At 49.5% G+C, this 25,060-nt stretch overlaps 1 protein-coding gene across 1 annotated transcript in view; it reads left to right on the top strand.

The window, feature by feature from the left end:
* The window catches only part of CPSF7 (cleavage and polyadenylation specific factor 7), a 175,517-nt gene that overhangs the window by 105,021 nt on the left and 45,436 nt on the right, over window positions 1–25,060 (top strand). Inside the window, exons 8-9 of the mRNA XM_069223252.1 lie at window positions 71–221; window positions 12,181–12,324. Coding sequence (XP_069079353.1) covers window positions 71–221; window positions 12,181–12,319 — 290 coding nt within the window. The 3' untranslated portion in view covers window positions 12,320–12,324. The remainder of the gene's footprint in view (window positions 1–70; window positions 222–12,180; window positions 12,325–25,060) is intronic.

Here is a 25,060-nt window from a genome sequence, read left to right on the forward strand (position 1 = left end):
TTTGCTGTCGATTTATTTATTTTTAAATATTCTGCTTACTGCAGCCTAATCTTGTTTTCCACTCTTACAGGCCAGTACAGTACTGCAGCAAAGACTCTACATACCGCTATTGCTGTTATTAAAGAGTCTCGTGTAGCAAATGATGCACGTTGCCGTGTTCTGCTGTCGTCGTTGAAGGACTGCTTGCGTGGGATTGAGGCCAAGTCAGGCACGTCTTCCAGGTATGTTGGCGCCATTCTTGCCTGCAATATATTTGACTATAGGTATGACCTTAATGGTCTCCCTGTGCTGATTGTTTCACTTGGTGAAGGGTAAACAACTCAAACTACCTTCTTTGTTTTCTGGCTTAAAAAAAGACCAAAGATTAGGAATTTCTCAACCTTGTTGTAGGAAGTTGGCTCTGTATGCACTATTTCAAAGTAAGGAATAGTATGCACAGAGTCCAAGGGTTCCCCTTAGAGGTAAGATAGTGGCAAAAAGAGATAATACTAATGCTCTATTTTGTGGTAGTGTGGTCGAGCAGTAGGCTTATCCAAGGAGTAGTGTTAAGCATTTGTTGTACATACACATAGACAATAAATGAGGTACACACACTCAGAGACAAATCCAGCCAATAGGTTTTTGTATAGAAAAATATATTTTCTTAGTTTATTTTAAGAACCACAGGTTCAAATTCTACATGTAATATCTCATTCGAAAGGTATTGCAGGTAAGTACTTTAGGAACTTCAAATCATCAAAATTGCATGTATACTTTTCAAGTTATTCACAAATAGCTGTTTTAAAAGTGGACACTTAGTGCAATTTTCACAGTTCCTAGGGGAGGTAAGTATTTGTTAGGTTAACCAGGTAAGTAAGACACTTACAGGGCTTAGTTCTTGGTCCAAGGTAGCCCACCGTTGGGGGTTCAGAGCAACCCCAAAGTCACCACACCAGCAGCTCAGGGCCGGTCAGGTGCAGAGTTCAAAGTGGTGCCCAAAACGCATAGGCTAGAATGGAGAGAAGGGGGTGCCCCGGTTCCGGTCTGCTTGCAGGTAAGTACCCGCGTCTTCGGAGGGCAGACCAGGGGGGTTTTGTAGGGCACCGGGGGGGACACAAGCCCACACAGAAATTTCACCCTCAGCGGCGCGGGGGCGGCCGGGTGCAGTGTAGAAACAAGCGTCGGGTTCGCAATGTTAGTCTATGAGAGATCTCGGGATCTCTTCAGCGCTGCAGGCAGGCAAGGGGGGGATTCCTCGGGGAAACCTCCACTTGGACAAGGGAGAGGGACTCCTGGGGGTCACTTCTCCAGTGAAAGTCCGGTCCTTCAGGTCCTGGGGGCTGCGGGTGCAGGGTCTCTCCCAGGCGTCGGGACTTTAGGTTCAAAGAGTCGCGGTCAGGGGAAGCCTCGGGATTCCCTCTGCAGGCGGCGCTGTGGGGGCTCAGGGGGGACAGGTTTTGGTACTCACAGTATCAGAGTAGTCCTGGGGTCCCTCCTGAGGTGTCGGATCTCCACCAGCCGAGTCGGGGTCGCCGGGTGCAGTGTTGCAAGTCTCACGCTTCTTGCGGGGAGCTTGCAGGGTTCTTTAAAGCTGCTGGAAACAAAGTTGCAGCTTTTCTTGGAGCAGGTCCGCTGTCCTCGGGAGTTTCTTGTCTTTTCGAAGCAGGGGCAGTCCTCAGAGGATGTCGAGGTCGCTGGTCCCTTTGGAAGGCGTCGCTGGAGCAGGATCTTTGGAAGGCAGGAGACAGGCCGGTGAGTTTCTGGAGCCAAGGCAGTTGTCGTCTTCTGGTCTTCCGCTGCAGGGGTTTTCAGCTGGGCAGTCCTTCTTCTTGTAGTTGCAGGAATCTAATTTTCTAGGGTTCAGGGTAGCCCTTAAATACTAAATTTAAGGGCGTGTTTAGGTCTGGGGGGTTAGTAGCCAATGGCTACTAGCCCTGAGGGTGGGTACACCCTCTTTGTGCCTCCTCCCAAGGGGAGGGGGTCACAATCCTAACCCTATTGGGGGAATCCTCCATCTGCAAGATGGAGGATTTCTAAAAGATGGAGTCACTTCAGCTCAGGACACCCTAGGGGCTGTCCTGACTGGCCAGTGACTCCTCCTTGTTGCTTTCTTTGTTCCCTCCAGCCTTGCCGCCAAAAGTGGGGGCCGTGGCCGGAGGGGGCGGGCAACTCCACTAAGCTGGAGTGCCCTGCTGGGCTGTGACAAAGGGGTGAGCCTTTGAGGCTCACCGCCAGGTGTCACAGCTCCTGCCTGGGGGAGGTGTTAGCATCTCCACCCAGTGCAGGCTTTGTTACTGGCCTCAGAGTGACAAAGGCACTCTCCCCAGGGGGCCAGCAACATGTCTCTAGTGTGGCAGGCTGCTGGAACCAGTCAGCCTACACAGATAGTTGGTTAAGTTTCAGGGGGCACTTCTAAGGTGCCCTCTGTGGTGTATTTTACAATAAAATGTACACTGGCATCAGTGTGCATTTATTGTGCTGAGAAGTTTGATACCAAACTTCCCAGTTTTCAGTGTAGCCATTATGGTGCTGTGGAGTTCGTGTAAAACAGACTCCCAGACCATATACTCTTATGGCTACCCTGCACTTACAATGTCTAAGGTTTTGTGTAGACACTGTAGGGGCACAGTGCTCATGCACTGGTACCCTCACCTATGGTATAGTGCACCCTGCCTTAGGGCTGTAAGGCCTGCTAGAGGGGTGTCTTACCTATACTGCATAGGCAGTGAGAGGCTGGCATGGCACCCTGAGGGGAGTGCCATGTCGACTTACTCATTTTGTTCTCACTAGCACACACAGGCTTGTAAGCAGTGTGTCTGTGCTGAGTGAGGGGTCTCTAGGGTGGCATAAGACATGCTGCAGCCCTTAGAGACCTTTCTTGGCATCAGGGCCCTTGGTACTAGAAGTACCAGTTACAAGGGACTTATCTGAATGCCAGGGTGTGCCAATTGTGGATACAATGGTACATTTTAGGTGAAGGAACACTGGTGCTGGGGCCTGGTTAGCAGGGTCCCAGCACACTTCTCAGTCAAGTCAGCATCAGTATCAGGCAAAAAGTGGGGGGTAACTGCAACAGGGAGCCATTTCTTTACACAAGCCCCCCCAGCCTACAGGCCAGGAGACTCAGCCCAAGCTGGGAGAGTCTTCCTAGTCTGTCAGGCGAGGAAGAGTAGGAGAAATAGGCTGGTTAGTTGCAGGGCCTACTCTGCCTTACATCCTTCTGTTCAGGTCATTCCCTTTGGGGAACTGACCCACTTCCACAGTGATAGGACCTAGTCTGAATTGCCTCTTGTCTGCCTCTTCAATGTCTCCACCCATTCTTTCTATTTTGGTCTTAGAGGTGTCCACCTCTGCTAACCTTATCTTGGCCAGGGTCACCCCTAGCTTACCCAGAGAGGTTACCCAGAGCTGGAGTAACCCCACCATGACCAATAGGGTCAGGGGGCCTAACTTGCCATTTGGCATGGGGTCAGACCACCATGCTAAGGATAGTGCAGCCATAAAGGCTAACACCCAGCAGAGGCCACTGACAGCTGTCAGTGCCCAGAACCACACCTTTAGCTCTTCACCTAAAAGGGAAGGGGCTAAGTTACAGGCTTCTTTGGGTTCAGGTTGCCTGTCTGCTGTATTGGAGTGGGGGGTTACCACATCTTGTAGTAAACACCCTTCTTCCACTCTTTCTTCTGTTAGCTGAGGAGCCACCCACTCAGGTTTAACAGTTGCCTGACTAGCCAGGACTTCTTGTGGGTCAGGTTGGACTTTATCAGGGCCATTTTTGGAGTTCTCCCCTACTGGAGCAGAATCTCCTTGGCTTGCTGTAACCTTGGCTAAAGGTTGTCCACCCTTCCTACTCTGTTTTCTTTTCTTCTTCTTCTGGGGCCTGCTTGCATTTACTGCAGAGGCAGGACTTCCAGAATCCTTGGGAGAGGACTGGCACTGGACCAGGTTCTCTCTTGGGCTCTGACTAACCTCTGGGTAGTCATTTCCAAGGAGACAATCAAGGGGGAGGTCTGTACTGACTACTACCCTTCTCCAGCTAAGAGTGCCACCCACTTCTATGGGCACTAAAGCCACAGGCCTCTTAGTGACCCTGTCTAGGCTAACTCTTACCCTGGCAGTCTCACCTGGGATGTACTGGTTTGAGAGCACCAGCCTGTCATGCACAATAGTGTGACTGGCACAAGTGTCTCTCAGGGCAGTGGTTGGGATTCCATTCACCAGTAGGTGGTGGAAGTGTCTACTTCCCTCTGGAATCTCCAACTCACCTGTTGGGCCCTGTTTCCAGTTGAAGGCTAGGAAGACCTCCTCATCTGAGGAGTCATCTCCCATGGCTACACTGGTTACCCCTGGAATTTTGTTCTGGGGTTTGTTTTTGGGACAAGAAGTGTCCTTGGTGTGGTGCCCAGACTGTTTACAGTTGTGGCACCATGCCTTAGTGGCATCCCAGTTCTTACCCTGGTACCCACCTTTGTTTTGGGTTGTGTCTTGGGGCCCACCCACCTGTTCTGGTTTTTGGGGGCCTACAGAGGACTCTTTTTCTTTGTTTCTAGTGTCACCCACTTTCTCCTGGGGAGTTTTTGTAACCCCTTTCTTTTGGTCACCCCCAGTGGAAGTTTTGGTTACCCTAGTCTTGACCCAGTGGTCTGCCTTCTTTCCCAATTCTTGGGGAGAAATTGGACCTAGGTCTACCAGATACTGATGCAACTTTTCATTGAAGCAGTTACTTAAAATGTGTTCTTTCATAAACAAATTATAAAGCCCAACATAGTCACACACTTCATTTCCAGTTAACCAACCATCCAGTGTTTTTACTGAGTAGTCTACAAAATCAACCCAGGTCTGGCTCGAGGATTTTTGAGCCCCCCTGAATCTAATTCTATACTCCTCAGTGGAGAATCCAAAGCCCTCAATCAGGGTACCCTTCATGAGGTCATAAGATTCTGCATCTTTTCCAGAGAGTGTGAGGAGTCTATCCCTACACTTTCCAGTGAACATTTCCCAAAGGAGAGCACCCCAGTGAGATCTGTTCACTTTTCTGGTTACACAAGCCCTCTCAAAAGCTGTGAACCATTTGGTGATGTCATCACCATCTTCATATTTTGTTACAATCCCTTTGGGGATTTTTAGGATGTCAGGAGAATCTCTGACCCTATTTAAGTTGCTGCCACCATCAATGGGACCTAGGCCCATCTCTTTTCTTTCCCTTTCTATGGCTAGGAGCTGCTTTTCCAAAGCCAATCTTTTGACCATCCTGGCTAACAGGGGGTCATCTTCACTGAGAGCATCCTCAGTGATTTCAGAAATGCTGGACCCTCCTGTGAGGGAAGCAACATTTCTGACTATCATTTTTGGAGACAGGGCTTGAGAGGCCCTGGTCTCCCTATTTAGGACTGGAAGGGGGGAATTGCCCTCCAAGTCACTAATTTCTTCCTCTGTGAAGTCATCCTCAGAGGGGTTGGCTTTTTCAAACTCTGCCAACAGCTCCTGGAGCTGAATTTTGGTAGGTCTGGAGCCAATGGTTATTTTTTTGATATTACAGAGAGACCTTAGCTCCCTCATCTTAAGATGGAGGTAAGGTGTGGTGTCGAGTTCCACCACCTGCATCTCTGTATCAGACATTATTCTGCTAAGAGTTGGAATACTTTTTTTAAGAATCTAAAACTGTTTCTAGAATCTAATTCAAACTTTTAACAAACTTTTAAACTCTAAAAAGACAATGCTAAACAGGGACTTAACACACAAGGCCCTAGCAGGACTTTTAAGAATTTAGAAAACTTTCAAATTGCAAAAATGAATTTCTAATGACAATTTTGGAATTTGTCGTGTGATCAGGTATTGGCTGAGTAGTCCAGCAAATGCAAAGTCTTGTACCCCACCGCTGATCCACCAATGTAGGAAGTTGGCTCTGTATGCACTATTTCAAAGTAAGGAATAGTATGCACAGAGTCCAAGGGTTCCCCTTAGAGGTAAGATAGTGGCAAAAAGAGATAATACTAATGCTCTATTTTGTGGTAGTGTGGTCGAGCAGTAGGCTTATCCAAGGAGTAGTGTTAAGCATTTGTTGTACATACACATAGACAATAAATGAGGTACACACACTCAGAGACAAATCCAGCCAATAGGTTTTTGTATAGAAAAATATCTTTTCTTAGTTTATTTTAAGAACCACAGGTTCAAATTCTACATGTAATATCTCATTCGAAAGGTATTGCAGGTAAGTACTTTAGGAACTTCAAATCATCAAAATTGCATGTATACTTTTCAAGTTATTCACAAATAGCTGTTTTAAAAGTGGACACTTAGTGCAATTTTCACAGTTCCTAGGGGAGGTAAGTATTTGTTAGGTTAACCAGGTAAGTAAGACACTTACAGGGCTTAGTTCTTGGTCCAAGGTAGCCCACCGTTGGGGGTTCAGAGCAACCCCAAAGTCACCACACCAGCAGCTCAGGGCCGGTCAGGTGCAGAGTTCAAAGTGGTGCCCAAAACGCATAGGCTAGAATGGAGAGAAGGGGGTGCCCCGGTTCCGGTCTGCTTGCAGGTAAGTACCCGCGTCTTCGGAGGGCAGACCAGGGGGGTTTTGTAGGGCACCGGGGGGGACACAAGCCCACACAGAAATTTCACCCTCAGCGGCGCGGGGGCGGCCGGGTGCAGTGTAGAAACAAGCGTCGGGTTCGCAATGTTAGTCTATGAGAGATCTCGGGATCTCTTCAGCGCTGCAGGCAGGCAAGGGGGGGATTCCTCGGGGAAACCTCCACTTGGACAAGGGAGAGGGACTCCTGGGGGTCACTTCTCCAGTGAAAGTCCGGTCCTTCAGGTCCTGGGGGCTGCGGGTGCAGGGTCTCTCCCAGGCGTCGGGACTTTAGGTTCAAAGAGTCGCGGTCAGGGGAAGCCTCGGGATTCCCTCTGCAGGCGGCGCTGTGGGGGCTCAGGGGGGACAGGTTTTGGTACTCACAGTATCAGAGTAGTCCTGGGGTCCCTCCTGAGGTGTCGGATCTCCACCAGCCGAGTCGGGGTCGCCGGGTGCAGTGTTGCAAGTCTCACGCTTCTTGCGGGGAGCTTGCAGGGTTCTTTAAAGCTGCTGGAAACAAAGTTGCAGCTTTTCTTGGAGCAGGTCCGCTGTCCTCGGGAGTTTCTTGTCTTTTCGAAGCAGGGGCAGTCCTCAGAGGATGTCGAGGTCGCTGGTCCCTTTGGAAGGCGTCGCTGGAGCAGGATCTTTGGAAGGCAGGAGACAGGCCGGTGAGTTTCTGGAGCCAAGGCAGTTGTCGTCTTCTGGTCTTCCGCTGCAGGGGTTTTCAGCTGGGCAGTCCTTCTTCTTGTAGTTGCAGGAATCTAATTTTTTTTGTGTTCAGGGTAGCCCTTAAATACTAAATTTAAGGGCGTGTTTAGGTCTGGGGGGTTAGTAGCCAATGGCTACTAGCCCTGAGGGTGGGTACACCCTCTTTGTGCCTCCTCCCAAGGGGAGGGGGTCACAATCCTAACCCTATTGGGGGAATCCTCCATCTGCAAGATGGAGGATTTCTAAAAGTTGGAGTCACTTCAGCTCAGGACACCCTAGGGGCTGTCCTGACTGGCCAGTGACTCCTCCTTGTTGCTTTCTTTGTTCCCTCCAGCCTTGCCGCCAAAAGTGGGGGCCGTGGCCGGAGGGGGCGGGCAACTCCACTAAGCTGGAGTGCCCTGCTGGGCTGTGACAAAGGGGTGAGCCTTTGAGGCTCACCGCCAGGTGTCACAGCTCCTGCCTGGGGGAGGTGTTAGCATCTCCACCCAGTGCAGGCTTTGTTACTGGCCTCAGAGTGACAAAGGCACTCTCCCCATGGGGCCAGCAACATGTCTCTAGTGTGGCAGGCTGCTGGAACCAGTCAGCCTACACAGATAGTTGGTTAAGTTTCAGGGGGCACTTCTAAGGTGCCCTCTGTGGTGTATTTTACAATAAAATGTACACTGGCATCAGTGTGCATTTATTGTGCTGAGAAGTTTGATACCAAACTTCCCAGTTTTCAGTGTAGCCATTATGGTGCTGTGGAGTTCGTGTAAAACAGACTCCCAGACCATATACTCTTATGGCTACCCTGCACTTACAATGTCTAAGGTTTTGTGTAGACACTGTAGGGGCACAGTGCTCATGCACTGGTACCCTCACCTATGGTATAGTGCACCCTGCCTTAGGGCTGTAAGGCCTGCTAGAGGGGTGTCTTACCTATACTGCATAGGCAGTGAGAGGCTGGCATGGCACCCTGAGGGGAGTGCCATGTCGACTTACTCATTTTGTTCTCTCTAGCACACACAGGCTTGTAAGCAGTGTGTCTGTGCTGAGTGAGGGGTCTCTAGGGTGGCATAAGACATGCTGCAGCCCTTAGAGACCTTTCTTGGCATCAGGGCCCTTGGTACTAGAAGTACCAGTTACAAGGGACTTATCTGAATGCCAGGGTGTGCCAATTGTGGATACAATGGTACATTTTAGGTGAAGGAACACTGGTGCTGGGGCCTGGTTAGCAGGGTCCCAGCACACTTCCCAGTCAAGTCAGCATCAGTATCAGGCAAAAAGTGGGGGGTAACTGCAACAGGGAGCCATTTCTTTACACTTGTTCTCTGTCTAGATATAATTAAGCTGGGTGACGGTTGGTGTGATCATGAATTTAGTTACACTGCAGCAACCTATTTCTGCCATATTATGGCCATGTTTTTGAAGACCATGCTTGTGAAGACCATTTTGTGTGTGACCTATACTGCATTTACAGCCTCGGTGTCAGAATTACTGGTGTTATTTTGCTCCTGACATCTAAAAAGCTGTGAATTCAGAGCTTCGTGTGACACATTATTCATGGTCTTTTAACAGAGGGTTTTTTGTTCAGGGTCTCTGTAGAAAGTGCTTTGATTCAGAGGCTCTGGGAATGGATGTTCCTGGATTTTAGAGTTAGAGCTTGGTTCAAGGGGTCTGGGAGGTAAAGGATCATTGATTTAGGGGTGTCGTGGATGGAACTGTTTTAAAGTCAGCATCCCTAGTATATTTGATCCTTGATGTAATGGCCCTTAGTAATAGAATGGAGCATCGGGGTTCATGGGCAGGAGGTTCTTGATTCATTGTTTCCGGGACGGTTGTCTAGGTTTTTTATGTGCTATTGTAGGAGAGAGTCCCTGACTAATGTCTCTTGGATGGGCATGTGTAGGAAGCTAAACCTTTATGTGGTAAGTAAATACAGTTTAAAGGGTCCAGGGGTTCCCTAGTGAGTGGACAGGGCTTGTTAGGGGTAGTGTGGTCGAGCAGCCTTAGGCTTAACACAGAGGAATGCAAGACATCTACAAATACACCCAATAGTCCATAAATGACATGTCTCAAGAAGGCGATCCACAGCAATTTATAAAAATAGCAAGTATCTTAATATATGTTTAGGCATCAGAGAAAAAACGTTCAGGTAAACATTTTTAAATAGGAATTTATTTTCACTTTAAAAAGTGGACACAGTGCAAATTCTGCAATGTTATCGTGTGGGAGGAAAAACAAGTTCTGCAAACAGGTAGAGTACAGAGACTCACAAGACCAATCTCCTGGGGTTAAGGTGAGTAGTGGGTAAGGTTCAAAGCAGCATCCACAGTACAACCTCAGTGGCAGAGTGCAAAACATTGCTGGGTGCCCAGTGTGTTCCTATGGAGATTAGTCAATGTGAAAAGAGGCTGCACGCTAGGACTGGGCGTCCTGTTTCGGTGAGCCGCCGTGTTGGATCAGGTCTTGCGATGCTCAGAACGCAGGGACACCAGTGGTCCTTTTCTCAGTCTGTGGCATCCGGGTGCACAGGGTTTTTGGACCGTCGGGTGTCCATCACTAGTGGTGGTGGAGGGGGCCCACAGAACAGGCTGTAGGCGAGGACTCAGGACCCAATCCAGGTGTACCAGCAAGTGGGCTCACGAGGCTGGGGGACCCAGAGACACCAGTGGCCTTCTTCTCCTCAGTACAGGTGCAGTTGACGATCGGGGTTTGCTGTCACTGTAGGCAGTCGTGGTTGAGGGGGGGCCTGCACAGAGGCTGCAGGAGAACGTGTGAGGGTCACAGTGGAGAAACCTACGTTGGAATTTTTTTCTGGAGAGACACGGGGACCAAGTTGGCACCGTTGTCCCACTTCAACACGGGCTGGGGGTTTGGTTGCAGGGTTGCTGTCCGACAGTGGTCTTGGTGGTTCAGGAATGCAGGGGAGCAGCTTCAATACTCTGCAGGAGTTTTTTGTGCTGAGGTGAAGGCTGGCAGTCTTACTGGGCTTTTGGAAGTTTCAGCAGCTGGTGGAAGAGACGTCTTTCTCGGAATTGTCGACGTCTACAGGCAGGCAGGGATGGTGCTGAGTCTGTCACAGATCTTCTGTTTTTGCGTCTCTGGAGTGGCCTCCAGGTCAGCAGGGATCTTCTTCTCTGGTGCCAGGGGCTCCCCTAAATACTGAATTTAAGGGTTTGTAGGGTAGTAGTCAGTGGGCTACTGACCCTTGGGGGCAGTATGCCCTCTATATGACCACTTCATCTGGGAAGTGGGCATCACCCTGTCCCAGAATCCCATCACCAAGATGGCTGCTTCTGAAAAATCGGGTCCACCTTGCAGTAGCCCACCTTAGGGGTGTTACTGTCCTAGGGATGGCATACCTACCTGACTAGCTACACCCTCTTCCTGGACAGGCTTTTGTTCTGGGCCTCCTGAGAGCAGACGACTCTCACCCTAGGGGGTCTAGAATGGTGTCTGAGTGGAAGGCTGGCAGAAACCGGTCATCAGGCACACCAAAGACTGTTTGGGTTTCAGGGGGGTACCTTTAAGATGCCCTCTGGGGGCATGTATTACTCCAACACTGGTATCAGTATGGGTTTACCAATATGAGATCGATACCAAACATCCCTATCTTCAATGAAGCCATCATGTAGCTGGGGAACTCGTATTGAACAGTGTCCAATACATGCATTTAAAATTGCTTCCCTGGTCACTTACTATGTCTGAGAATCGACAAAGACTTGGCAGGGTCATAATCAGTTCATGCAGATATGCCCTCATTTGTAGTAAAATGCACCTTGCCCTAGGGCTGTAAGGCCTGCTAGAGGGGTGACTTGCATATATTGCATGCGGTGTTACAGGACATGGCACACAGGCAGTGTGCTTTGTCATGTTTTCACTTTTGTCTGCACCAAGAAACCCAGTCTGCAATGGCAGTCTGTCATGTGCTTGGTGAAGGTCCCTTAGGGTGGCACACTTTGTGCTGCAGCACTTGAGGACCTCTTCAGTACCCCAGGCCCTAGGTACCAGGTGTATCTGTAGAGGGTGCTGAAGGTGTTGCCAATTGGAGAAACAGCTGTGCAGTTTTGGGATAGAGATCTGGCCCTGGGGATCTGGTAGCAGGCACCCAGTACTCTTTCAGTCAAAATCACATCTGACACCAGGCAAAAATTGGGGGGTAACCATGTCAAAAAGAGGAACTGTCCTACAGCGTGGATCTGGGGCTTTGGAGGAGAGAATAGTAGGTTAGCCCTAGGGTCTGTGGGGATGGAGGGCATATTGTTCAGGGACTCTGAAGTGATGTGGGTGTCTGCAGGATTTCAGGAGGGTAGGTGCTGGAACTGTGGTCTCCAGAGAATGTACGGATTCATATTTCTTGCGGATAGAGTATTATATTTTTAGAGCTCCAGATATAGAGGTCTTGGAGTCATGGTATGCGAGGCTGGGATAAAAAAAAACATGGAATCAGACTCTGAGGGGGAAAAAGACATTTGGTGTAGGGACACTGAAGGTCATGTGGCCTGGATTGAGATAAATGCTGTTGGGTGGGTGAGTGCACAAATAGTGCCTTGATTCATAGAATGTGGGAGTTAAAGGACCTGAATTCAGGCAAGGGGTTTTGTGGTTTGGAGATCCTGATTTCTTGTTCTCTGGTGGAAGAATATCCTTTATTCAGGATCCTCCAGAGTGAAGTCTGATGCTGGAGCTGTGAGAATAGGATCCTGGTCCAGACAGTATGTTGCATCCCGGGGTGGTGTATCTTAGTTTAGGAGCTCTGTCTACAAGTGGGCTTTGTATTTATGGGTTATGTAGTTAGAGGGCCATGGATTCCCTGGTCACAGATTGAGGATTCACATTGAGAAAGTTCTAGATTAATGACTTGGGGCCTCGCCCTGCACCCCCAAATTTTAGAACCTGTTACCTTACATTACAGTGGAAATATTTATCTTTTTTTCTTTTAGAAAAAGGCACAGGTCACGAGAAAGATCTTCCAGCCGATCACGGGAGAGCAGTGGCAGGAGGCACCGGGAAGGGGTGCACACTGATGACCGACCAGAAGACTATTATGAGAGACATCGAGAGAGGGACCGACATCGCTGAGAAACGTAAGGACTATAAGACTACTTTGTGACGGCCAAAGTCCACCATGTTAATTGTCACACATATTCAGTGGCAATCTATGTACTTCTTTTGCTGTCTGCGAAGCACACACCATTGTTCTTGTCTCTTCTGCTTCCTGCTGTGCTGCATGATCACTGTTGCCGTACTGCTCTGATCCTCGTTGTTGCCCTCTGCACCATCCTCTGCTGCTCTTCTTTGTTGCTCCCCCACTACATTTCATCCTCACTCCTGCCACTCAGACTCGTCAGTGCCTTACTGCTACTCACCTGCATGCTGCTGCCCCACTTATTGGCTTTCATACTTCTTCGCTCATGTACCTCAATTCTCACTTCTCTTTTTTCCATTTTTCCTCATTGCTCTTAATTCTTCATTGCTTTCTTTCTCCTGCTCACTTCTGGTTGTGATTTGCTCATTGCCTTGTCTTCCTAAGATTTGTTTTCCATGGACCCAATTTGTACCTAGTGACCATACATTTACAGCCTCTGCTCACCACATTTCGGCCTAAGCTTACAAGACCCTACGCCACTGCGGACCTGCCTACTTGAACCACAGCCTGAATTTCCATCAGCCCACCAGGCACATCTGCTCCGCGTCGCTTTCTCTAACCCTCATAACTCCCTCACCCCCTTATCTGACCTAGCAGATGCAGAGGTCGCGCCTCCTACTAAGCAGCAAAGACATGGCACAAGCTACCCTGTTATCTTTGGACCATCCATTAAAGGATATGAGCTCCCTTGCCTGATTGTTCCTTACCATCCTGGAAGGGATGCAAGGTGCATAGTACTTCAACATGAAATGCCGCCCACCCCCTCCTTCCGCCCACAAGGAAAGAGTACTTGTGCTGACCATGCTGAGATCTTTGTAGCATATTATTTTAAAACATATTAGTACTTGTTTGCTTCAAATATCTTATTTTATTAAAACTTGTTTAAAGTATTGCCAGATCTGTGGACAACATCTATGTATTGTTCATCGTGTTATTGTTACAGATGTATTGCTCACTGTAAAGAAATGGCTCCCTGTTGCAGTTACCCCCCCACTTTTTGCCTGATACTGATGCTGACTTGACTGAGAAGTGTGCTGGGACCCTGCTAACCAGGCCCCAGCACCAGTGTTCCTTCACCTAAAATGTACCATTGTATCCACAATTGGCACACCCTGGCATTCAGATAAGTCCCTTGTAACTGGTACTTCTAGTACCTAGGGCCCTGATGCCAAGGAAGGTCTCTAAGGGCTGCAGCATGTATTATGCCACCCTGGAGACCTCTCACTCAGCACAGACACACTGCTTGCCAGCTTGTGTGTGCTAGTGAGGACAAAACGAGTAAGTCGACATGGCACTCCCCTCAGGGTGCCATGCCAGCCTCTCACTGCCTATGCAGTATAGGTAAGACACCCCTCTAGCCGGCCTTACAGCCCTAAGGCAGGGTGCACTATACCATAGGTGAGGGTACCAGTGCATGAGCATGGTACCCCTACAGTGTCTAAACAAAACCTTAGACATTGTAAGTGCAGGGTAGCCATAAGAGTATATGGTCTGGGAGTCTGTCAAACACGAACTCCACAGCACCATAATGGCTACACTGAAAACTGGGAAGTTTGGTATCAAACTTCTCAGCACAATAAATGCACACTGATGCCAGTGTACATTTTATTGTAAAATACACCACAGAGGGCACCTTAGAGGTGCCCCCTGAAACTTAACCAACTGTCTGTGTAGGCTGACTGGTTCCAGCAGCCTGCCACACTAGAGACATGTTGCTGGCCCCATGGGGAGAGTGCCTTTGTCACTCTGAGGCCAGTAACAAAGCCTGCACTGGGTGGAGATGCTAACACCTCCCCCAGGCAGGAACTGTGACACCTGGCGGTGAGCCTCAAAGGCTCCCCCCTTTGTCACAGCCCAGCAGGGCACTCCAGCTTAGTGGAGTTGCCCGCCCCCTCCGGCCACGGCCCCCACTTTTGGCGGCAAGGCTGGAGGGAACAAAGAAAGCAACAAGGAGGAGTCACTGGCCAGTCAGGACAGCCCCTAAGGTGTCCTGAGCTGAAGTGACTCTAACTTTTAGAAATCCTCCATCTTGCAGATGGAGGATTCCCCCAATAGGGTTAGGATTGTGACCCCCTCCCCTTGGGAGGAGGCACAAAGAGGGTGTACCCACCCTCAGGGCTAGTAGCCATTGGCTACTAACCCCCCAGACCTAAACACACCCTTAAATTTAGTATTTAAGGGCTACCCTGAACCCTAGAAAATTAGATTCCTGCAACTACAAGAAGAAGGACTGCCCAGCTGAAAACCCCTGCAGCGGAAGACCAGAAGACGACAACTGCCTTGGCTCCAGAAACTCACCGGCCTGTCTCCTGCCTTCCAAAGATCCTGCTCCAGCGACGCCTTCCAAAGGGACCAGCGACCTCGACATCCTCTGAGGACTGCCCCTGCTTCGAAAAGACAAGAAACTCCCGAGGACAGCGGACCTGCTCCAAGAAAAGCTGCAACTTTGTTTCCAGCAGCTTTAAAGAACCCGGCAAGCTCCCCGCAAGAAGCGTGAGACTTGCAACACTGCACCCGGCGACCCCGACTCGGCTGGTGGCGATCCAACACCTCAGGAGGGACCCCAGGACTACTCTGATACTGTGAGTACCAAAACCTGTCCCCCCTGAGCCCCCACAGCGCCGCCTGCAGAGGGAATCCCGAGGCTTCCCCTGACCGCGACTCTTTGAACCTAAAGTCCCGACGCCTGGGAGAGACCCTGCACCCGCAGCCCCCAGGACCTGAAGGACCGGACTTTCACTGGAGAAGTGACCCCCAGGAGTCCCTCTCCCTTGCCCAAGTGGAGGTTTCCCCGAGGAATCCCCCCCTTGCCTGCCTGCAGCGCTGAAGAGATCCCGAGATCTCTCATAGACTAACATCGCGAACCCGACGCCTGTTCCTACACTGCACCCGGCCGCCCCCGCGCTGCTGAGGGTGAAATTTCTGTGTGGACTTGTGTCCCCCCCGGTGCCCTACAAAACCCCCCTGGTCTGCCCTCCGAAGACGCGGGTACTTACCTGCAAGCAGACCGGAACCGGGGCACCCCCTTCTCTCCATTCTAGCCTAGGTGTTTTGGGCACCACTTTGAACTCTGCACCTGACCGGCCCTGAGCTGCTGGTGTGGTGACTTTGGGGTTGCTCTGAACCCCCAACGGTGGGCTACCTTGGACCAAGAACTGAACCCTGTAAGTGTCTTACTTACCTGGTAAAACTAACCAAAACTTACCTCCCCCAGGAACTGTGAAAATTGCACTAAGTGTCCACTTTTAAAACAGCTATTTGTCAATAACTTGAAAAGTATACATGCAATTTTTATGATTTAAAGTTCCTAAAGTACTTACCTGCAATACCTTTCGAATGAGATATTACATGTAGAATTTGAACCTGTGGTTCTTAAAATAAACTAAGAAAAGATATTTTTCTATAACAAAACCTATTGGCTGGATTTGTCTCTGAGTGTGTGTACCTCATTTATTGTCTATGTGTATGTACAACAAATGCTTAACACTACTCCTTGGATAAGCCTACTGCTCGACCACACTACCACAAAATAGAGCATTAGTATTATCTCTTTTTGCCACTATCTTACCTCTAAGGGGAACCCTTGGACTCTGTGCATGCTATTCCTTACTTTGAAATAGCACATACAGAGCCAACTTCCTACATTGGTGGATCAGCGGTGGGGTACAAGACTTTGCATTTGCTGGACTACTCAGCCAATACCTGATCACACGACAAATTCCAAAATTGTCATTAGAAATTCATTTTTGCAATTTGAAATTTTTCTAAATTCTTAAAAGTCCTGCTAGGGCCTTGTGTGTTAAGTCCCTGTTTAGCATTGTCTTTTAGAGTTTAAAAGTTTGTTAAAAGTTTGAATTAGATTCTAGAAACAGTTTTAGATTCTTAAAAAAGTATTCCAACTCTTAGCAGAATAATGTCTGATACAGAGATGCAGGTGGTGGAACTCGACACCACACCTTACCTCCATCTTAAGATGAGGGAGCTAAGGTCTCTCTGTAATATAAAGAAAATAACCATTGGCTCCAGACCTACCAAAATTCAGCTCCAGGAGCTGTTGGCAGAGTTTGAAAAAGCCAACCCCTCTGAGGATGACTTCACAGAGGAAGAAATTAGTGACTTGGAGGGCAATTCCCCCCTTCCAGTCCTAAATAGGGAGACCAGGGCCTCTCAAGCCCTGTCTCCAAAAATGATAGTCAGAAATGTTGCTTCCCTCACAGGAGGGTCCAGCATTTCTGAAATCACTGAGGATGCTCTCAGTGAAGATGACCCCCTGTTAGCCAGGATGGTCAAAAGATTGGCTTTGGAAAAGCAGCTCCTAGCCATAGAAAGGGAAAGAAAAGAGATGGGCCTAGGTCCCATCAATGGTGGCAGCAACTTAAATAGGGTCAGAGATTCTCCTGACATCCTAAAAATCCCCAAAGGGATTGTAACAAAATATGAAGATGGTGATGACATCACCAAATGGTTCACAGCTTTTGAGAGGGCTTGTGTAACCAGAAAAGTGAACAGATCTCACTGGGGTGCTCTCCTTTGGGAAATGTTCACTGGAAAGTGTAGGGATAGACTCCTCACACTCTCTGGAAAAGATGCAGAATCTTATGACCTCATGAAGGGTACCCTGATTGAGGGCTTTGGATTCTCCACTGAGGAGTATAGAATTAGATTCAGGGGGGCTCAAAAATCCTCGAGCCAGACCTGGGTTGATTTTGTAGACTACTCAGTAAAAACACTGGATGGTTGGTTAACTGGAAATGAAGTGTGTGACTATGTTGGGCTTTATAATTTGTTTATGAAAGAACACATTTTAAGTAACTGCTTCAATGAAAAGTTGCATCAGTATCTGGTAGACCTAGGTCCAATTTCTCCCCAAGAATTGGGAAAGAAGGCAGACCACTGGGTCAAGACTAGAGTAACCAAAACTTCCACTGGGGGTGACCAAAAGAAAGGGGTTACAAAAACTCCCCAGGAAAAAGTGGGTGACACTAGAAACAAAGAAAAAGAGTCCTCTGTAGGCCCCCAAAAACCAGAACAGGTGGGTGGGCCCCAAGACACAACCCAAAACAAAGGTGGGTACCAGGGTAAGAACTGGGATGCCACTAAGGCCTGGTGCCACAACTGTAAACAGTCTGGGCACCACACCAAGGACACTTCTTGTCCCAAAAACAAACCCCAGAACAAAATTCCTGGGGTAACCAGTGTAGCCATGGGAGATGACTCCTCAGATGAGGAGGTCTTCCTAGCCTTCAACTGGAAACAGGGCCCAACAGGTGAGTTGGAGATTCCAGAGGGAAGCAGACACTTCCACCACCTACTGGTGAATGGAATCCCAACCACTGCCCTGAGAGACACTTGTGCCAGTCACACTATTGTGCATGACAGGCTGGTGCTCTCAAACCAGTACATCCCAGGTGAGACTGCCAGGGTAAGAGTTAGCCTAGACAGGGTCACTAAGAGGCCTATGGCTTTAGTACCCATAGAAGTGGGTGGCACTCTTAGCTGGAGAAGGGTAGTAGTCAGTACAGACCTCCCCCTTGATTGTCTCCTTGGAAATGACTACCCAGAGGTTAGTCAGAGCCCAAGAGAGGAACTGGTCCAGTGCCAGTCCTCTCCCAAGGATTCTGGAAGTCCTGCCTCTGCAGTAAATGCAAGCAGGCCCCAGAAGAAGAAGAAAAGAAAACAGAGTAGGAAGGGTGGACAACCTTTAGCCAAGGTTACAGCAAGCCAGGGAGATTCTGCTCCAGTAGGGGAGAACTCCAAAAATGGCCCTGATAAAGTCCAACCTGACCCACAAGAAGTCCTGGCTAGTCAGGCAACTGTTAAACCTGAGTGGGTGGCTCCTCAGCTAACAGAAGAAAGAGTGGAAGAAGGGTGTTTACTACAAAATGTGGTAACCCCCCACTCTAATACAGCAGACAGGCTCCCTGAACCCAAAGAAGCCTGTAACTTAGCCCCTTCCCTTGTAGGTGAAGAGCTAAAGGTGTGGTTCTGGGCACTGACAGCTGTCAGTGGCCTCTGCTGGGTGTTAGCCTTTATGGCTGCACTATCCTTGGCATGGTGGTCAGACCCCATGCCAAATAGCAAGTTAGGCCCCCTGACCCTGTTGGTCATGGTGGGGTTACTCCAGCTCTGGGTAACCTCTTTGGGTAAGCTAGGGATGACCCTGGCTAAGATAAGATTAGCAGAGGTGGATACCTCTAAACCCAAAATAAAAAGAATGGGTGGAGACATTGAAGAGGCAGGCAAGAGGCAATTCAGACTAGGTCCTATCACTGTGGAAGTGGGTCAGTTCCCCAAAGGGAATGACCTGAACAGAAGGATGTAAGGCAGAGTAGGCCCTGCAACTAACCAGCCTATTTCTCCTACTCTTCCTCGCCTGACAGACTAGGAAGACTCTCCCAGCTTGGGCTGAGTCTCCTGGCCTGTGGGCTGGGGGGGGCTTGTGTAAAGAAATGGCTCCCTGTTGCAGTTACCCCCCCACTTTTTGCCTGATACTGATGCTGACTTGACTGAGAAGTGTGCTGGGACCCTGCTAACCAGGCCCCAGCACCAGTGTTCCTTCACCTAAAATGTACCATTGTATCCACAATTGGCACACCCTGGCATTCAGATAAGTCCCTTGTAACTGGTACTTCTAGTACCTAGGGCCCTGATGCCAAGCAAGGTCTCTAAGGGCTGCAGCATGTATTATGCCACCCTGGAGACCTCTCACTCAGCACAGACACACTGCTTGCCAGCTTGTGTGTGCTAGTGAGGACAAAACGAGTAAGTCGACATGGCACTCCCCTCAGGGTGCCATGCCAGCCTCTCACTGCCTATGCAGTATAGGTAAGACACCCCTCTAGCCGGCCTTACAGCCCTAAGGCAGGGTGCACTATACCATAGGTGAGGGTACCAGTGCATGAGCATGGTACCCCTACAGTGTCTAAACAAAACCTTAGACATTGTAAGTGCAGGGTAGCCATAAGAGTATATGGTCTGGGAGTCTGTCAAACACGAACTCCACAGCACCATAATGGCTACACTGAAAACTGGGAAGTTTGGTATCAAACTTCTCAGCACAATAAATGCACACTGATGCCAGTGTACATTTTATTGTAAAATACACCACAGAGGGCACCTTAGAGGTGCCCCCTGAAACTTAACCAACTGTCTGTGTAGGCTGACTGGTTCCAGCAGCCTGCCACACTAGAGACATGTTGCTGGCCCCATGGGGAGAGTGCCTTTGTCACTCTGAGGCCAGTAACAAAGCCTGCACTGGGTGGAGATGCTAACACCTCCCCCAGGCAGGAACTGTGACACCTGGCGGTGAGCCTCAAAGGCTCCCCCCTTTGTCACAGCCCAGCAGGGCACTCCAGCTTAGTGGAGTTGCCCGCCCCCTCCGGCCACGGCCCCCACTTTTGGCGGCAAGGCTGGAGGGAACAAAGAAAGCAACAAGGAGGAGTCACTGGCCAGTCAGGACAGCCCCTAAGGTGTCCTGAGCTGAAGTGACTCTAACTTTTAGAAATCCTCCATCTTGCAGATGGAGGATTCCCCCAATAGGGTTAGGATTGTGACCCCCTCCCCTTGGGAGGAGGCACAAAGAGGGTGTACCCACCCTCAGGGCTAGTAGCCATTGGCTACTAACCCCCCAGACCTAAACACACCCTTAAATTTAGTATTTAAGGGCTACCCTGAACCCTAGAAAATTAGATTCCTGCAACTACAAGAAGAAGGACTGCCCAGCTGAAAACCCCTGCAGCGGAAGACCAGAAGACGACAACTGCCTTGGCTCCAGAAACTCACCGGCCTGTCTCCTGCCTTCCAAAGATCCTGCTCCAGCGACGCCTTCCAAAGGGACCAGCGACCTCGACATCCTCTGAGGACTGCCCCTGCTTCGAAAAGACAAGAAACTCCCGAGGACAGCGGACCTGCTCCAAGAAAAGCTGCAACTTTGTTTCCAGCAGCTTTAAAGAACCCGGCAAGCTCCCCGCAAGAAGCGTGAGACTTGCAACACTGCACCCGGCGACCCCGACTCGGCTGGTGGCGATCCAACACCTCAGGAGGGACCCCAGGACTACTCTGATACTGTGAGTACCAAAACCTGTCCCCCCTGAGCCCCCACAGCGCCGCCTGCAGAGGGAATCCCGAGGCTTCCCCTGACCGCGACTCTTTGAACCTAAAGTCCCGACGCCTGGGAGAGACCCTGCACCCGCAGCCCCCAGGACCTGAAGGACCGGACTTTCACTGGAGAAGTGACCCCCAGGAGTCCCTCTCCCTTGCCCAAGTGGAGGTTTCCCCGAGGAATCCCCCCCTTGCCTGCCTGCAGCGCTGAAGAGATCCCGAGATCTCTCATAGACTAACATCGCGAACCCGACGCCTGTTCCTACACTGCACCCGGCCGCCCCCGCGCTGCTGAGGGTGAAATTTCTGTGTGGACTTGTGTCCCCCCCGGTGCCCTACAAAACCCCCCTGGTCTGCCCTCCGAAGACGCGGGTACTTACCTGCAAGCAGACCGGAACCGGGGCACCCCCTTCTCTCCATTCTAGCCTAGGTGTTTTGGGCACCACTTTGAACTCTGCACCTGACCGGCCCTGAGCTGCTGGTGTGGTGACTTTGGGGTTGCTCTGAACCCCCAACGGTGGGCTACCTTGGACCAAGAACTGAACCCTGTAAGTGTCTTACTTACCTGGTAAAACTAACCAAAACTTACCTCCCCCAGGAACTGTGAAAATTGCACTAAGTGTCCACTTTTAAAACAGCTATTTGTCAATAACTTGAAAAGTATACATGCAATTTTTATGATTTAAAGTTCCTAAAGTACTTACCTGCAATACCTTTCGAATGAGATATTACATGTAGAATTTGAACCTGTGGTTCTTAAAATAAACTAAGAAAAGATATTTTTCTATAACAAAACCTATTGGCTGGATTTGTCTCTGAGTGTGTGTACCTCATTTATTGTCTATGTGTATGTACAACAAATGCTTAACACTACTCCTTGGATAAGCCTACTGCTCGACCACACTACCACAAAATAGAGCATTAGTATTATCTCTTTTTGCCACTATCTTACCTCTAAGGGGAACCCTTGGACTCTGTGCATGCTATTCCTTACTTTGAAATAGCACATACAGAGCCAACTTCCTACACTCACCCTGTCCATACGACCCTTCCTTAAGAATCTTGTGCATATGTGTGCATTAGTTGTAAGGAATTGTTGCTGGGAGAAGCATTTTTAAATTACTCAAGCTAGTCCTTCTTCCTCATGACCAATTGAGTGTCCTGAGTGTCCGGCAATGTACTGGATTATTTTTGCACAGTCAGGCCACTTCTTATCCCATGCTCAGCTGCCTTCAGAATCACATAGGCAGCTAAGTCGATTTCTCTTTGCATCACGTTGTTACTGACAAGGGAAAGGTTATTAGGTCCGGCAGAAGTGGGTAGCTCTAAAGCTACCAAGTAAGTACAAGAGTCATTCCTCCTTCCTAGGGGCTAATGGAAAGTAAGAAAAGCATGGCTTTTTACCAAGGCAATCTTACAATAGTAGCCAGGGGCATAACTTCAGGGGTGGGGGGGTTGTTAGTCTCCCATCCCCCAATGTATTTTTTGATAAATAATTGGATGCCAGTGCTTTCAATTGAGTATTGTGAGGTTTCTGTCGGATTTTACCAGGAATTTTCGCACACTGACAAAAACACACACACTCCCTCCGTTTGGAAACATTTAAAAAATGTTTTTTTTGGATTTCACTGAATAATGCCCTTTCTCTCACTTGGTACTACTACCAATACGCTGTCTTCTCCCTTTCCACTGCCCCTGAGCACTTCTCGTGCACCCTTCTTGTTGTATAATGTATTTTAACATCATGTGCCAGTGTGATTGTACTTTCTGTGTGGACTTGTGTCCCCCCAGGTGCCCTACAAAAGCCCCCTGGTCTGCCCTCCAAAGACACGGGTACTTACCTGCTGGCAGACTGGAACCGGGGCACCTCCTTCTCCATTGAAGCCTATGTGTTTTGGGCACCACTTTGACCTCTGCACCTGACCGGCCCAGAGCTGCTGCCCAGAACACACAGGCAATAAATGAGGAACACACACTCAAAGGCAATTACAGGCCAATAGGTTTTTGTATAGAAAAATATATTTTCTTAGTTTATTTTAAGAACCACAGGTTCAAGATTTATAAGTAATACTTCAAATGAAAGGTATTACACTTAGGAACTTTAGGAACTTTGAATTAGCAAAATAGCATATACAAGTTTCACACAAATGGCAATAAGCTATTTTAAAACTAGACAGTGCAATTTTCAACAGTTCCTGGGGAGGTAAGTGTTTGTTAGTTTTGCAGGTAAGTAAACCACCTACAGAGTTCAAAGTTGGGTCCAAGGTAGCCCACCGTTGAGGGTTCAGAGCAACCCCAAAGTTAACACACCAGCAGCTCCGGGCCGGTCAGGTGCAGAGGTCAAAGTGGTGCCCAAAACGCATAGGCTTCAATGGGGAAGGGGGTGCCCCGGTTCCAGTCTGCCAGCAGGTAAGTACCCGCGTCTTCGGAGGGCAGACCAGGGGGGTTTTGTAGGGCACCGGGGGGGACACAAGTCAGCACAAAAAGTACACCCTCAGCGGTGCACAAACAGGCGTCTGGTTCGAAATAGGCTTCAGTGGGAGACCAAGGGGTCTCGTCAGCAAAGCAGGCAGGCGGGGGGGGGGGAGGGGTGGGTGACGGCTCGGCTCCTCGGGGAAGCCACCACCTGGGCAAGGGAGAGGGCCACCTGGGGGTCGCTTCTGCACTGGAGGTCGGATCCTTCAGGTCCTGGGGGCTGCGGGTGCAGTGTCTTTACCAGGCGTCGGGTTCTTTGAGGCAGGCAGTCGTGGTCAGGGGGAGCCTCTGGATTCCCTCTGCAGGCGTCACTGGAGGGGCTCAAGGGGGTCAACTCTGGCTACTCACAGGGTCGCAGTCGCCGGGGAGTCCTCCCTGTAGTGTTGGTTCTCCGCAGGTCGAGCCGGGCACGTCGGGTGCAGAGTGCAAAGTCTCACGCTTCCGGCAGGAAACATGTGTTCTTTAAAAGTTGCTTCTTTGTTGCAAAGATGTTTCTTCTTTGGAGCAGAGCCGCTGTCCTCGGGAATTCTTGGTCCTTTTAGATGCAGGGTAGTCCTCTGAGGCATCAGAGGTCGCTGGACCCTGTTGAACGCGTCGCTGTTGCAGTTTTTCTTGAAGTGGGGATACAGGCCGGTAGAGATGGGGCCAAAGCAGTTGGTGTCTCCATTTTCTCTGCAGGGCTTTCAGGTCAGCAATCCTTCTTCGTCTTAGGTTGCAGGAATCTATCTTGCTAGGTTCTGGGAGCCCCTAAATACTCAATTTAGGGGTGTCTTTAAATCTGGGGGGTTAGTAGCCAATGGCTACTAGCCCTGAGGGTGGCTACACCCTCTATGTTCCTCCTCCCTGAGGGGAGGGGGGCACATCCCTAATCCTTTTGGGGCAATCCTCCATCTGCAAGATGGAGGATTTCTAAAAGTCAGTCACCTCACCTCAGGACACCTTAGGGGCTGTCCTGACTGGCCAGTGACTCCTCCTTGTTTTTCTCATTATCTCCTCCGGCCTTGCCGCCAAAAGTGGGGCCGTGGCCAGAGGGGGCGGGCAACTCCACTAGCTGGAGTGCCCTGGGGTGCTGTAACAAAAGGGGTGAGCCTTTGAGGCTCACCGCCAGGGGTTACAGTTCCTGCAGGGGGAGGTGAGAAGCACCTCCACCCAGTACAGGCTTTGTTACTAGCCACAGAGTGACAAAGGCACTCTCGCCATGTGGCCAGCAACATGTCTGGTGTGTGGCAGGCTGCTAGAACTAGTCAGCCTACACTGGAAGTCGGGTATGGTTTCAGGGGGGCATCTCTAAGATGCCCTCTGGGGTGTACTTCACAATAAAATGTACACTGGCATCAGTGTGCATTTATTGTGCTGAGAAGTTTGATACCAAACTTCCCAGTTTTCAGTGTAGCCATTATGGTGCTGTGGAGTTCATGTATGACAGACTCCCAGACCATTTACTCTTATGGCTTTCCTGCACTTACAATGTCTAAGGTTTTGCTTAGACACTGTAGGGGCATAGGGCTCATGCACCTATGCCCTCACCGATGGTTTAGTGCACCCTGCCTTAGGGCAGTAAGGCCTGCTAGAGGGGTGACTTATCTATGCCATAGACAGTGTGAGGTTGGCATGGCACCCTGAGGGGAGTGCCATGTCGACTTAGTCATTTTCTCCCCACCAGCACACACAAGCTGGCAAGCAGTGTGTCTGTGCTGAGAGAGGGGTCCCTAGGGTGGCATAAGACATGCTGCAGCCTTCCTTTTTGCCTAGCTGTAGGGGTGGGGTGCCTGTAGGAAGTTGGCTCTGTATGTGCTATTTCAAAGTAAGGAATAGCATGCACAGAGTCCAAGGGTTCCCCTTAGAGGTAAAATAGTGGTAAAAATAGATAATACTAATGCTCTATTTTGTGGTAGTGTGGTCGAGCAGTAGGCTTATCCAAGGAGTAGTGTTAAGCATTTGTTGTACATACACATAGACAATAAATGAGGTACACACACTCAGAGACAAATCCAGCCAATAGGTTTTTGTATAGAAAAATATCTTTTCTTAGTTTATTTTAAGAACCACAGGTTCAAATTCTACATGTAATATCTCATTCGAAAGGTATTGCAGGTAAG

Source organism: Pleurodeles waltl, chromosome 3_1 (genome assembly GCF_031143425.1).
Source record: "Pleurodeles waltl isolate 20211129_DDA chromosome 3_1, aPleWal1.hap1.20221129, whole genome shotgun sequence".
Lineage (NCBI taxonomy): Eukaryota > Metazoa > Chordata > Amphibia > Caudata > Salamandridae > Pleurodeles > Pleurodeles waltl.